The sequence below is a fragment of the Lathyrus oleraceus genome, chromosome 4 (assembly GCF_024323335.1).
Source record: "Lathyrus oleraceus cultivar Zhongwan6 chromosome 4, CAAS_Psat_ZW6_1.0, whole genome shotgun sequence".
In the NCBI taxonomy this organism is placed as follows: Eukaryota; Viridiplantae; Streptophyta; class Magnoliopsida; order Fabales; family Fabaceae; genus Lathyrus; species Lathyrus oleraceus.
The window spans coordinates 146,224,001-146,239,664 of NC_066582.1; the positions used below are offsets into that span (position 1 = coordinate 146,224,001).

General features: G+C 35.4%; 1 protein-coding gene across 1 annotated transcript; it reads left to right on the top strand.

Annotated features, from left to right (window-relative positions):
- The first annotated feature begins 735 nt into the window (after positions 1-735).
- Positions 736-3,860, top strand: LOC127074174 (uncharacterized). Its single transcript, XM_051015470.1, has 7 exons — positions 736-989; positions 1,442-1,548; positions 1,690-1,731; positions 1,905-1,992; positions 2,627-2,714; positions 3,207-3,307; positions 3,544-3,860. The coding sequence occupies exons 1-7, from the start codon at positions 859-861 to the stop codon at positions 3,665-3,667; spliced, it is 681 nt and encodes a 226-aa protein (XP_050871427.1). The 5' UTR covers positions 736-858; the 3' UTR covers positions 3,668-3,860.
- The last annotated feature ends 11,804 nt before the right edge of the window (positions 3,861-15,664 follow it).

Here is a 15,664-nt window from a genome sequence, read left to right on the forward strand (position 1 = left end):
TACAATACAATAACTGAGCGATTACAACCATCAAAACAATTTTGAACATGTAATGCATCATCCTATGAACGTCTCAGTCAGTCTTAATATCCATTCATTCACACATTGAACGTGGACACAAGCCAGTGGATTCTTCTAATCCTTTCACCATCCCCAATTTCTCCATCTAACCAACTGTTCAACGTCCGATTAAGACATTCAAACGAATCTATATTCCAAAGTCGGATTTTTATCGGAGACGCAACGATGAAAAATATTAAATCGACATTTCGCTTGTGAATGTATTTCGACATGGTTAAAACTCAAAAATTTGAAGGAGAGTGAAGTTGAATGAAGGAAAATGTGGTTGTAGGATAAAAGTTGTGTGAAAAATATGGCTGAAGGGCGAAATATTTATACAAAGCAGATAGAAAATGCATGTGCCAAGAGGCTAGGCACCCTGACATGTCAAGACATGTAGGCGCCAGAGGCATTGACGCCTCTTCATAAGCCACATGCATACGCCATAGACATTGGCGCCTCTTCATGAGGCTACCAATGCAGGCGCCATAGGCATTGACGTCTCCTCTTGGTTGAAAGTGGATGCGCCAGTTCATCTGACGCATCTGTTTTGAAAGGTGGTTATTTTGATTTTTTTTTAAATGATTATTTTGAAATTTATTTTGAAAATTGTGTTATTTCAAAAAAGAAATTCTTAATCAATTTTAAGAAATCTTTTTAAAAAAATATTGGTTTAATATCTATAAATAAACAAAATCCCTTTCTGTCATTTATTTTCTCTTTCTTCTCGAAACCCTTGTTCCCAACCTCGTTCTCTTTCTTCCTCTCCGTCAAACCTTTCGTTCTCACCTCGATCCAATGACCACCGCGGCCAGACCAACTTGGGCGCCTGCTAAAGGTGGAAATGAACAAGGCGGTACTCGAATTTTTGGTCCTTCCCAGAAATACTCCTCGAGAGACATAGCATCTCACACCACTCTCAAACCCAGGTAGGGTTTTTTCCCCCAATTTTTTTTCAATATTTGATTTTCATAATATTAATTAGTTTCGGTTGATTAGGTTAAGTTTATTGCATCCTTAGGTCTAATTACTGTCTGTAATTTCTGCAGCTCACCAATTTGTTGCTGGATTTATCATTCCTTGTCATAATCTATAGTTTTTTTAATCCAAATCTCATCCGTTCGCTATAGTCTCTTAATTATTATTTTAGGAATCGATAATATTGATAGGTGTTGCTGTTTCACATAGATTATCCTATTTAGTTGATTCATGAAGTTGTTGTAATGATATTTTTGATGGAAATCTGCAACTGTTTAATATCACGCTTTTGTTTGAAAACCAGTACTTTTGAATGCTTGATTGCGGGATATGCAGTTTTGCTGATGCTACCCGGTTTGTTTTCCTCCCTAGTCCCTAATAATTTGTGTTTAAACCTTTATAGGAAAGACGGCCAGGATACACAGGATGAATTGAAGAGAAGAAACCTACGCGATGAACTCGATGAACGTGAACGAAGACACTTCTCATCGAAAAATAAATTTTATAATGGTAAAAACTAAGTACTATCAATGTCTATTGTCTTGCAAGGTTCTACTTGTATCATTTGAATTCCATCTTTTTTGTGAGATGAGTTTTCATTTTTACTGCCAACTGTAAAAGTTTAACTGACTCTATTCTATGCTCTGGCAGATGACAGAGATCATGGAAAAGGTAGTCATCTATTTTTGGAAGGTATTTTTTCTACTGTTTTTAAATTTTAAGTATAGATTCGCTTATTTCATTACTTTGCACATTAACATGGTCTTCCACTTACCATCCGAGAAAAAGAGATAAAAAAGGATAAAGAAAGAAGCCATAAAGTATTATATTCAGTATATTAATTTGTTGCGTCTTTATCTTACCAGGAACGAAAAGAGATTTTGAAGACCACATTGTTCCACGCAGTGTTGATGCAGATGATTCGGATGTTGAAGTCAATAGCGATGATGAAAGGTTTGATAATTTTGCATACTCTTCATCTAAACAAGATCAATTGTTTATATAAGTATATTTGATGTGTATATGTAACAGAATTTAATTTAGTTATAAATTGAACTCGAATTTTAAAAATATTAATGTGCAAGTACACAGGTATATATACACTAGTCTATATAGCAATACCAAGACACGGTAATTTAACCACGTGCGTAATTAAAGTTCTTGTTTATATGTATAGCTCATTTAGGATTTGTGGAATAATCAAGGCTTGTTATTTTATTTAGACATGCTTTCAAGCATGCATACTTGAGTGAGCATATGTGCATTCATACGCGTGCTATTTCTATTGGCATTTGGTTGGGCATAGTCAATCTTTATTTATACTTATTAGGTAATGTAATGACATACTATCTCATGGAGGGAGTACCTTTATGATATTTGTTCCCCTTACAAAAGGCACACTTAATGTATTTTTTGTCCAGTACATTGTTTTCTGTGTGATAGTTTTTATAAGCCAAACTGCTCTGGATTCATTTAGCTTATAATCTTTGTCGGTGTTTGATTTATAGTCAAACACCTTACATCAGTGCTTGGAATGAGACAAGTTCTTTCTTACATCTTACTTTAACTAACGACGCCTGTCTGTCAGTGATGATGACGATGAGGATGATACTGAAGCTTTGCTGGCCGAGCTTGAACAAATAAAGAAGGAAAGGGCAGAGGAAAAGCTGCGCAAGGTAACATTATTCCTTTTTTATACTTAACTTTTTAATGTCATGCCATTGAAGATGAAACATTGAGCTTGTTGTATTACCTCTCTGAAAATAGAAGTGGCGAGAACGGTTAGAGAAAACTATTAGAATCAGTCGAGGATAGTTAGAGCACTTAGAAATTTAGACGGGATATCGTTTATTAGATTAGATAAATAAGGGACTAAGGGCGAAACGAAAGGGTTCATTTTTAAAATTAGAATATTTTTGTGGAAGGGGAAATCTTTGCATAGAGAATTTTCTTCCATGTTAAAATTACACTCACCAATAAGAAATGCACTCTTGTTTGTTATATCAACCATTCAATTCTTACATGCGGGTTTGTAACACCTCTATTTTAGTAAGTAGTAACTAATAAATACCTTTTGCGAATTGGTTCCGATATATTTTGTAAGTTATGAACAAATGTAAGTCACCATTATTTACAAAAGGAATATAATGTTGATTGTTTTTGTGCAGGAACGGCAACAACAAGAGGAAGATCTAAAAGTAAAAGAAGCAGAGCTTATGCGTGGAAACCCATTGATAAATAATCCTACATCTTTCAATGTTAAAAGAAGGTCTGAATCTTGATATCAAACTGTCTGCCTATAACCAAAATGACTGGTTTTACTTGCCTTAATCCTCTTTTGATTCCTTAAACAATACTTTAAGGGCACTTTTCTAATATGTTTTGGAAGGAGTAACATGCAATTTTTAAAGTCATTTTTATGTTTGAAGTGATTCAATTTTTAATATCTAAAATCCATTAATTATGCTATGATGATCTTATTTTAAAAAGTTTTGTTTGACTTAGGTGGGATGATGATGTGGTCTTCAAAAATCAAGCCCGTGGTGAAACCAAGCTGGCTAAGCGATTCATCAATGACACCATCAGGAACGATTTCCATAGGAAATTCCTGCACAAATACATGAAGTAAAATCCTTATGTTAAAGACCTGTGGTTGTTTGGAGCCTAAAGAAACTTACTTTCATTTTGTATCTACATGTATTATTAACTGTTGATGGTTACATTGATATTTTCTTACGTGTATGTGAACAAGATACTCAATGTTGTAGTAATTTGGTCCATTTATGGACTACTTGAATTTAAGAATCTGGTTTGGCATGAAACACCACCTGGGTTCTAAAATCATATTTCTATGCCATCTGTTGCAAATATTTTTTATAACATAGGGACACTGTTGATATTTGTTATTGACAACAAATCTGAGATTTAGTGTCGATCTCTACAATAAAAGCACGACTTTTAGTTTCTACAAAAATAAATTAAAATTTTTCTAGTTAAATCTTGAAATTAAAAAGATTGTTTAGTCTTGTCAAAATGGGTTAGTTCATATGAGTTGGGCTGTCAGACCCTAAAAATTATAGGGTTTGGGAGTTAAAATTAGAGTCTATATTTTTCAGATTTTTGAATTAGTTTGTATGGGTTGTGGATAACCTTTTAGATATGTATAACCATAAATTTTTAAAAAATTATACATATTGTCTTAGTTTAAAATAATATATTGATTTTTTTTGCTTCATTAAATTTTAATTTTATCTTTATTCTATTCGATCTTTCTTTTTTAAGTTTTATACATTAATATAAGAAATATTATTTTTTGTATTATTTTATATAATTTAGATTTGTATTATATACCTTATAATATTTATAAAAGATAAACAGTACTTAAAAATATATATGATTAAAATAATATAATCTTTAACTTCATTTATAACAAAAAATTTTGGATTTTTATTTAAATTTTTTTATGAGAAAAAAATTCGTTTAAAGTTGGGTAGTCTGAAGTCCATATAAGGTTGGATTCAAGTAGTAATTTTCGAGTCCATATTATAACATAGTTTTTTTAACCCAATTCTAAGAAGTCCATGACTCGTCAGAGGGCCCTTTGCCCATCCTTTGATAGGCCATTTTGACAGATTTAGTTTAGATCATATACACTTCTCTAAGTCCCCAGTCCGCAACTCTTTAAACACATTTTTCCATTGAAAGACTCCATTTATTACACTGAAAAGTGACATCACACAATAGATTTTGTTAATTTGATCTTTTACATGTCAAATTTTTTGCCTTTATAATTATGTCCAATGTTTGATCACCGGTAATTGAGTCTCACACCTCACTGATAAACCCGAGGAATGGGCAATGACGCTTCTCATCCCAAATGATCATATTTGTGAGAAGTTTCATTCTTGATAGTTTCCTATGTATAATATCACTTTTAATGATTATGACTCCCATTTTTCCTTTACTCCGTTTAAGTGTCACTTGTTGTTGAGTATGATGTTGGCGCATTCTATGATTTACCCTCATTCTTGAAGTTATATTTAGTCTTTCTAACACACGCGTTCTCATCTTCAGAAAATGCCCCGACTCACAATATTTTACACCATATTTCAAATCAAATGGGAAATCTCTAATAACATGCATGACTTGGTCATTTTTATTCTGTATGTCCCTCTATTTAAACCTCTTCTTTTACAGATCAAAGAACTCCCTTGCCACTTCGTAGTTTTTTTATCTATTGTCCCTGGATACTCATGAGTTGATATGGATCCTGGGTAGTCATTTTCACCTGCATTTTTTTCATTGTTGGGCAAATAGTCATTTCACAGCGCATCAAGAGGAGTTGCGTTTTGGCACCGAGAAATTACAGAAGGAGAATTTAGTTTTCTAACATATGATTAAAAGTTATTCCAACTCCTTGGTTGAACAAGTTCCCCTGTACCTTATCGATTCTCCGTTTTTTCTGCACTGTGGAACGAAAATCTGGTTAATTATGGCGTGTTTCTAGTTATGTGATATGTGGTGTCTTTCCTTTTATTTTTGTTACTTACTTCCATTCTTTCGTGAATTAGTAACGATTGGCAGATCAATTCGTCAAGATCAAATGAGATGTGAAGACGTTCCTCCATATTTCAGTCCTCTCATTGTACCACCCGATCAATCTTCTACTCTATGGAAGAGAGGAAACACATAAGACAAGGTCCAAGGAAGGGAAACAACGCCCTTTCGAAGCGGACTTAAGTTAATCTTTATGTGGCTCTTGAGGAAATCCTTTGACATTAATCCCTTTTAAGACTGAGTGGTTCTCCGATTTCCTACATTGTTTGCCATGACACTTCCTTCAGATCTGTTTATAATACAAGTTATGGTTTCTGTGGTAGACTGTTGTTTTAAGCCATAGAGACCAATAACTTTTTAGAACTTGATACTTGTATCGAATTATCTATTACTAATAAGCCATTTATTTGCCATGCTTGATTTTTCAAAATACTAAAGTCCTTAGAATAATTAGTCTATTTGATGAAACATTAAGTATGACTTAATCGTGAGACCCCATTAAACATAAGAACACAATTCTTAAAGTATCTGTAGTCAAACTTTATTGTAAAGTCTGATAATATTAGAACATTGAGACTATTATGTGTATAGACTGATGACCATGTTTTAAAGATTATGGATAACGAGTTATCAAGTCTTCTTATAGGTATAAATATTAGGAATAATATTTATATTATATTAACCCACCATGAGAATACTACATACAATGTTATGTAAGTTTCATAAACTATTCTCTTGGTAATAATGGTGTATATCACTCTCTGATCCGAAAGCACCATGAATCCTAGATATAGAGTCGAGTACGTTATTGTTGTTTACACATTATTTGTAACATGATGACTATAAAGATGGTTGATAGATACTCTACAAATCATGTTAAGGGACATTAATGACCTATATAGAATTTCTCCATCCTGCATAACATGATAAATATCCAAGGGCCCAATATTTAACTAAACAAGGTTGATACGGTCTATGCATTGTGTTCAATTTAAACATGACGACAAAAGTGTAATTGTACACATACACATTATCACAAAAGGTTTTTTTTCCAGATCACATGACATATTACTGACTTGGGTAGCAGTGATATGTTGCTAGACACCATTCATTATTTATCATATTAAATGTGTGATTTAGTATAATTTCCAACATCATGAGAACTATAGGGACACACACATAATGAAAGATTTATGGGAGATGAAAAAAATAAGTGAAAATTATTCGATTGTGCGGCCTTGCAATATGGAACACGTAAGGTACAATGTACTTATGTGAAATAAAGAACACTGTAAGATACAATGTATTTTAATCACGATTTCCCTTCAGTGATTTCATAGCCATTTACGAAACATGGGTCAGATAATTGTTTGTATTTTGTATCTTGTGTTTTAATTTGATTGAATATACATAATGAATTAAATAATAATTAAAAAATTAAATATTGACATCGTGATTTGTAAAATTTGGATGTACTATGTTGACTATACTTCTTGACGAACATTTTTATAGTGAAGCAGCAATACTTCGATCGTCCATAGTGACACAAATATGTTGATTGATTTTATATAAGATATAAACAATTCTGGTGTGATAACAGTGTATTTGATATATAATTTTGTTTAGTTCATTTGATTACTATAATGATTATTATACATTCGAATGATCAATGTTGATTCTGCTCCGTGGTCGACATTTGTAGCAGGGATATTTTCATCAGTCATATTGAATAATCAATAACATGTTATCGATGGTGTGAACATGTTGCATTAGGGTTTATGACGATGAAAAACTTGTGTTGTATTGAATAATAAGAGGCCACATCCTATGAAGAAACACCTATAAAGTTCACTCAATGAATTGATAAACTCATTCCTTAGCCATCTAAACTAGGCCATGAATCTTGCCTTCAGAGTAAGGACGAACACCTTACATTTTCCAGGGCCCTTTGCTCCATAAAATTTTAAATTATCTGCGACCAACTCCACATGCTCATTGAGGTCAGTTGTTTCGTCATAAGTCTCGTTCTAATTATTTTTGGAGTTACGTTCGATGGAGTACTCATTGATCCTATGCTAAAGGAATTAAAAAAAGATATTTCTTCATCCTATTTAAAATAATCAGAGGATGAGAAATGGGAATTTATCCAACGACAATGACCTTGGGATCTAGGTTGTCCGCCTTCTCACCAGAAGCTTAGAGGAGTATGTATTCTAAGAGGAGGTGACTATGTCCTATGCCTTCGGTGACACCATGCCCTCCAACGCCGAGACGAATCTTCATTGTGATTTATGACTACGTCATCCTAGAGCCTAATAGGTTAGAAACTATGGTGATATGGTATTTCAGGAATGCAGACTATTTATTGACCTCCATGAGTAAGTTTCTCAGCAAAGTATTTGTTTCTCTGTTTCCTACCCGACCCCCAAAAGTATTTGTTGACCTCCATGAGTAAGTTTCTCTAATGTTATCTTCTTGAGGTGAATCTAAGTTTGATACCATAGGCATCAGAAGCCCACCGTCAAAAAGAGGGTATGCAAGCGTCTCTTTGACTAAAGGAGGTTGGATCTGATTTCTTGGGTCAAATGATGAAACAATGAGTCTTTCCTTTCGTCGAGGGCTCCTTTCAGGGGAGGAGCCAAGACCCTTGGTGAGGGGTTCAAATATATATTCACCAAGTTTATTTTAATAATTTTTTATTTTACAATTTATTTAAACCACTTAGTTTATAACCGTAGCTTTTTTAACTAAATAATTAATTTTATTTAAATAAACCTAATTTTCTTTTTATATTTTATGATTTTTTATGGGAAAAGTTATAAACTAAAATATTTATCACTTGAAATTTAAAAGAGATGAATCACAAATAAGATATATTTAGTAATCATAGTGATAATCTAGAGATGAAAACAAAAAAAGAGAATAATAAAGAATATGAAGAAAAATATGTTGTCATAAAAAATGATTTATTACATACATTTAAATATAACTAATTGATTAGTATAGTTATGCTATTTTTATATTATTTAATGAAAAAAATAATGTATTAATAATAGAAATGAGCAACAACCAAGTCGAGCACACCCCACTTTCGAGGTTGGCGTGACGAAGACCACCCTAGGAAAGATAGTTATGAATAACATTTATGGGCAATTATCACATGTCATCAATATGTCCAAACATGCTTCCCCTAGTGTGATAATTATCAAATAAGTGACTATGAATTTCCATTATGTTGATTAATGGTATTTAAGGCCATTGTGTAAGATCAAGAAGTGAATGATGGGTATAAAAGAGAGGCTCGAGAACAGAAGAAGACATACTCAATTCATATATAAATAACAACTTATGCGAGTCCTTTAGACCTGCATCAGAGGAGTTATTCAATAGTTTTCTTATGTGAGCATTTGACGCTACCACGAGGTTTCGGTAAAAGTTTTATGGGCCACACAAAGCTCTTTAGACCGTCAATGTCATCCTCCCACCATGTGCATATCAACCAACAATAATAACCAAAGGTCACATGCTTCCAAGGAGGAATTATTCGCCGCCGTGGAAGACACGATTCATTAAAATAAGATGTTGTAGGGCAGCGTGCCCACCTTACAACAAAATCAACATCAACCAAAAAGACAAAGAATTGGAATACATGATTGACCCACTACACCTGACAACGGAAATCCCGGATGATCAAGTCCCAGATAATTTCAAACCTCCACCATTGGCCACTTTTGACATCAAGAGTGACCCTCATAAGCATATCATAACGATCAACACCCAAATTACCATCATCATAACTACTAATTTACTAAAATGAAAGTTGATGACGAGTACACTGAAGAATGCCGATTTGCATTGACACATGATCCTCCTCAGATTCGCTGTAACCAATTATAAGTATTTTTCTGCCATCAAGCATATAAAGGTGTCAACTGCAAGTCTCTTCAATGTCCTCTATGGTCAGGCTGAGTCACTACAAGAATACCTGACTCATTTTAATGAAGAAACCGTCAAAGTCGCCAGTCTTAATCAAGAGATGTTCGTAGGGGATTTCCAGAATGGCCTCAAGGCGGGGCATTTCAATATGTCCCTAGACCATAAGCTAACGTCAACGTTGGATGAGATAATGACACATGCAGAGTGTTATAATAAAGGTGAGAAGAGTAATGCAAAAAAAGAACAATGGATGCAAATGAGAAGGGATTATAAAAATAAGAAATGGATGGGTAAAGAAAACAGCGAGATCAAGAGAATGTATAAGAAAAAACAACATTCAAACCCAATCAAAAGTTATATGAATATTTCATATAGCTTAATACAAAGTGCGAGAGAATTTTGTAAGAAGTATGCCACGCGAGGATCCTGCCCGAGCCAAACCCGCCCAAAGGAAATTTGATGGGATAAATACCGGTAAATAGTGCAAGTACCATTGAGTACGGGGTCACCAGGTCACCACACTGAAGATTGTCACCATTTGAAGGAGGAAATTGAGAAATTGATCTAGAGAGGACGCCTGCAAAATATGTTCAGGAGGGTGGCTAAGGTGCAGAAAGAAGAAGATCGCCATAGAAAGAAGCCTGGGGAAGAACCCCTCCAACCAAGAGGGCTCAAAGTGTGCAGGAAGATTAATGCAAGAGTGTAGCACGCCATATATTGAATAAAATATCTGTCATACCTGGGGGAAGCACTGAGTCTAATTCATCCAAAAATAAGTATGCTCGATAAGTGATGCATGTCGTTAATGCTCCTTTTACCGAATCAAGAGCCTGGGTCTTGACTTCCAATTTCTCACACAAAGATCCTGAGAGTATAATTTCACATGAAGACAGTCCAACTGTGATTAATCTCCAGATCCACGATTAGAATGTGATAAGAGTATCGTTTGATCCTATAAGTTGGACAGATATCCTATATTGGGAGGCTTTCTTGGGATTGAAGTTGGAACCCAAACTCCTCAAACTGTTTAAAGGATCATTAGTAGGGTTCTCAAGCGAGCAAGTGAAAGTCTTGGGTTAAGCATTATCAAGACCACTTTCGGGATGGACTGGAGTGTGAAGATAATAAAATTATGATGCATGGTTATAAATCCTCATTAACCTTACAACATCATCATAGGCAGGCCGACATTAAAAGCTTTAGAGGAGGTCATATTAAAGTTGTATCTCACTATGAAGTGTCCAATAAGCAACGAGTGAGTTGGAGTAATTAAGGGAAACCTAGAATTATCAAGGAAGTGCAGCTGAGATAGTATGAAGTTAAAGAATAAAATCAACAAGGAACCCATCCCATACGCACAAAAAATCCATTATATTGACCTTGACCCTCGTGGAGACCCTCTAGAATATAGTCTAAAACCCATGATGGAACTAAAGATTATTCAGATAGGCACTAAAGAATACTAGACTAGCCAAATTTGGGAGGTGCTTCTAGAAGATGAAGAAGCTGAGATTGTGTAGCTATTACGAAAGAATGTAGATCTTTTTGCCTGGGCGCTCGAATATATTCTCGGGATAAACCTAGATGTTGGTTGCCACCAGCTATCCATTAAACCTGGAGTAAAAACTGTTACTTAGAGGAAGAAAAAGGAAGGATAAGAAAAAAGGCTAGCCATGTCAGTAGAAGTAAAAAAATTGTTGGAGGCGAGATTCATCTAAGAAATCAAGTATCCGACATGGTTGGCTAACATAATAATGGTAAAGTAGAACCGAGAAAGTAACGATTATGCATGGATTTCACAAACCTTAACAAGGCATGCCCTAAAGATCCATATCCATTACCCAACATTGAAAAGATCATCAATAATGCGTCAAGTTTCAAGAGTTTAAGTTTTATCGATGCATACTATGGTTATAACCAGATTAGGATGAGCCCTAGGGGTACCCAAAACAACGTTCATGAAAAACCATAACAACTACTATTATGACATCATGCCTTTTAGGTTAAAGAATTTGTAGTGTTATATTTTTAAAAGGCCTAACAAATGCAGGAGGGTTGTATCTCTCAGAGGGGACGAAGACCATATGTTGTCCCTAAAAGGAATTACCTCGTTGTAAAGCATCTCCCACTTGTCTAATTATGGGAAACATGGAGTACGGCGTTTTTTTTGGAAGAGAGAAGTTAGAGTCAATAGTTGATCCACATCCTCATAGGAAGTAGGGGTTCAACGGTGCACAACTTTGACTGAGTGAGTTGTTATCAATTCCAAGGAAAACCTAGTCCCAAAGGCCTCTATAAATACTCCTCCCCTAATGGGAGAAGGAAAAATCCTAACTTAACCACATACCGCATTATACATAAAGCCTTTCACCTCAAGTGAGTTGGCCTCTTATATCACCATAAAAACCGTAAATACCACCATATAAGGCCCCTCGCCACCGCGGGAAAGCCCTAACTAGTATAAACCTACTAATTCCTCTAAGCTCAATCCTTTTTGAGTACGACATATATGGAGAAAATCCATTTTACTCCGCCAACAAAGTGTTAAAAAGGGTCAAGTTATTCAATCAAAAGATAAAATTACTAGCCTTAGTGGTCGTTACTACGGTGAGGAAATTGAGACCTTATTTCCAGGGACACCAGATCGTCATTAAGACGAACTAATCAGTCAAGAAACTTCTAAAAAATCTGGATCTATCAGGCATGGTGGTTGTATGGTCGGCAGAGCTTTTTGAGTATGGTATATCATTTGTACCAAGAAGTAGTATTAAGTACCAAACCTTGGCAAAATTTTTGGTTGAGTTCAGTACTCTGGTTGAGGCAGAATCCCCATGACTTTGGTTCCTATCAGTGAACATGTCTTCTAACTTGAAAGGAAGTGGTGCATGAATCATGTTGGAGGGACCTGGAAAATTAATCTTGGAACAATCATTATATTTCAACATTCAAGCCAACAATAACCAAGATGAGTATGGAGCTCTTATAGTTGGAATAAAGCTACCCCGCGAGGTAGAAACCATTCACCTTAGGACTAAAAGAGATTCTCATTTGGTCAATAACCAGGTGAAGGGGGATTATATAAAAAAAGAACCTTCATTAGCCGAATACCTGCTATAGATCCTCAAGATGGAAAAAAAGTTTGATGCCTTCAAGATAATACATGTCCCACATGAAGCAAATGTATGTAATGACCTACTATAAAAGATCAAAAGTACTAAGAAGTTGATTCTTAATAGAACCGTGATACAAGAAACCCTCGACACTCTAAGCACATAAGTTGGAGGGACATGACAATAAAAAGCGGTGAAGGTTGGATGACTCCCATCATTAAGTACTTAACTGGAGAGAATTTTCTAAAAGAGAAGACAAAAGCTCATAAGATAAGAAGACTCACCGACCAATACATTATGGTAGCAGGTAATCTCTATAAAAGGGGAAGGTCAACGCCCATGTTAAGATGTATCTATGAAGAAGAAGTAAGCCTAGTATTGGCCGAAGTGCACAGCGGTACATGTGGAAGGCACATAAGAGGAAGATAATTAGCAAGAAAACTCTTAAGAGATGGATACTACTGGGTGGAAATGATGAAAGACATCGCTAGGTTTGTCGATTAATGTGACAAATGTAAAAGGTATGAATCTTTCATCCATACCCATGTTAAGCTTTTACATTTAGCCATCTCTCTGTGGTCGTTCTATAAGTGGGTGGTGGATATACTGTGTCCATTTCCATTAGCCACAAGGCAACCAAAATTTATATTAGCCGAGGTTATCTATTTCACTAAATGGGTGGAGGCTGAGGTGGTGGCCAAAATAAGAACTAAAAGGGTAAGACCTTTTACTGGAGGAATATCGTTGTTCATTTTGGCCTACCTAAGACTACTGTCTTCGATAATGGGATGCAACTCACTAGTTCAACAGTAAAAAAGTTATGAAAAAACTTGGGAATCCATTTAAGGTTTATATCGGTCAATCATCCCTATGTGGATGGGCAAACTAACGCCTCTAACAAGATCGTATTGTAAGGTATGAAGAAAAAGATGGATGAAGAGAAAAGATTGGGGCCTGAAAAACTCCATGACATGATATGGTTATACCACACAACTCCTCATTCTTCGACCAAGGAAACTCCATTCTAAATGGTTTATGGTTCAAATGTTATGCTACTAATAAAGACTAATAGCCATACACGGCGATGAAAACACTTCAATAAAAAGGACAATTAAGTATAGTTGGTAAATGCAACAAACTTGGTAGAAGAAGTTCAAGAGATGGCTCACATCCAGAAGTATGCGGAAAAATAGAGAGCAGAGAGAAGGTACAACACCAAATTAAGGCCTAGAGATATGGAAAAGGGTGACTTGGTTTTGAAGCGAATGGTGGATTCGCCAAAGAAAGGCAAGATACATCCTAATTGGGAGGGATAATATAAAGTATGACAGAAGTTACCCTGAGGTGCTTATCAACTAGACATGCTAGAAGGGAAAGAGGTTACAAGGACATGGAATGCAGCGAGTTTAAGGCACTATTTTAATCAAGATAAATTTCATTTGTCAAAGATAAAGTTATAAAAATGTACCTTGAAATTACGAATAAATAACATCCTGTGGTAACACTCTTTTCCTCTACAAGGGCATGAATTTTTAATGAGGCACCCTTAATGTTTTAATAAATGATTGCTTTTAGGTGCTAGTAGAGTTCAAATCCAAACCCACCAGGTTATCCGAGTTAAGCAAAGATCTCTTAGGTGGAGCTCAAGGGAGGAACCCATTAGCCTCTATGTGTTAATTATCCTAAGACTACAATAGGGGTCAAAGTCTAAAACCCATTGGACTCTTTGTGTCAATTAACCCAAAGACTCTCGCAGTGAGCAAAGTCCAGAACCCATTAGACTCTCTGTGTCAATTAATCCAAGACTTTCACAGGGAGAAAAGGCCCGATCCCACTAGGTTATCTGTGTGAATTAACCTAAGACTTCTACTTAGATCAAGGGCCACAATCCACTGGGCTCTCAGTGTAAATTAAACCAAGACTTACACAGAGCATAAAGGATGGAACTCACTAGGATCTCTGTGTCAATTAAACCAAGACTTCCAAAGGGAGCAAAGGCCGAAACACATTTGGCTCTTCATGTCAATTAACCCAAGACTTCCACATGGATCAAAGGTAGAAACCCAATGGGATCTCCATGCTAAACATAAAATATCCCAGTGTGAGCTTAAGTCCAAAACCCCATTGGGCTCCTTTTTTTTTAAAACCAAAAACTCTCACAATAAGTTCAAGACCGAAGCCCACATGGTTCTTCTTGTTAAAAAGCATGCGTATAAGAGTTTACAATAAAAGTTGGAAACAATAATTGAAAAAAAAGGTCATATAGGCTCATATACAACTGTTTAAAAATAAAGCCAAAAGCTAAAATTAAATTAACAAAATCCAGAATATTATTGCATAAGAGCCTCAAAGGGTTAAATAAGTCCTAACAAAAAAGAAAGTAAAACATAAAAAGATTCACAGGCTTCATGGGCAGGCTCAATAGTTTTTGCACCTTGGAGATTTTACTCTGCCTTGACATTAGTCTCCCAGAGAATCAGATCTTTGAAGGGGGATTCAATCTCAGGGGAAACATCACAATTTGGGGTTGGCTCAGAGTCAACTTTATCCTCCAGACGTCTATCCACTACCACCTTGAAATAATCATGCTCGGACAGGTCAAAAGTGAGGTAGAGATAAAGGGTTTGAGCTTTCTCGTTGTCAAAACCTTGATCCCCAGAAAGAAGGCCACTCATGCACTTCTCTTCATGGTGTTTTTCTTGGTAATCCAGTTTTGAAGACCATATGGGTTACTGTGATGCACAATCTAAGTTTCTCCCGGACGAGTTACCTTGATCCCCATAAAGGATTTCTTCCTAGCCACCATAACATTAGTTATCCTCACTATAGAACAAAATAAAAACTAAGTTTAGAATGAGATAACAAAGATCAATACGAATGACATGAACATTACTATACCAAGAAAGTCATTCAGTTTATCTAGCCCGCCTTCATACTTGAATAGGTTGCCCACCTTCATAACAGAAAATTTCTCTAAAAGATCAATCGACTCTCTCTCAATTATGCTTAATTTTATGTGGGTC

What these genes read in the sequence shown, in the direction of transcription:
- LOC127074174 (XM_051015470.1), top strand. Translation starts at nt 859, where the DNA reads ATGACCACCGCGGCCAGACCAACTTGGGCGCCTGCTAAAGGTGGAAAT. An exon ending in CACACCACTCTCAAACCCAG is followed by an intron (nt 990 to 1,441) that starts GTAGGGTTTTTT and finishes AAACCTTTATAG; the next exon opens with GAAAGACGGCCAGGATACAC. An exon ending in GAAAAATAAATTTTATAATG is followed by an intron (nt 1,549 to 1,689) that starts GTAAAAACTAAG and finishes ATGCTCTGGCAG; the next exon opens with ATGACAGAGATCATGGAAAA.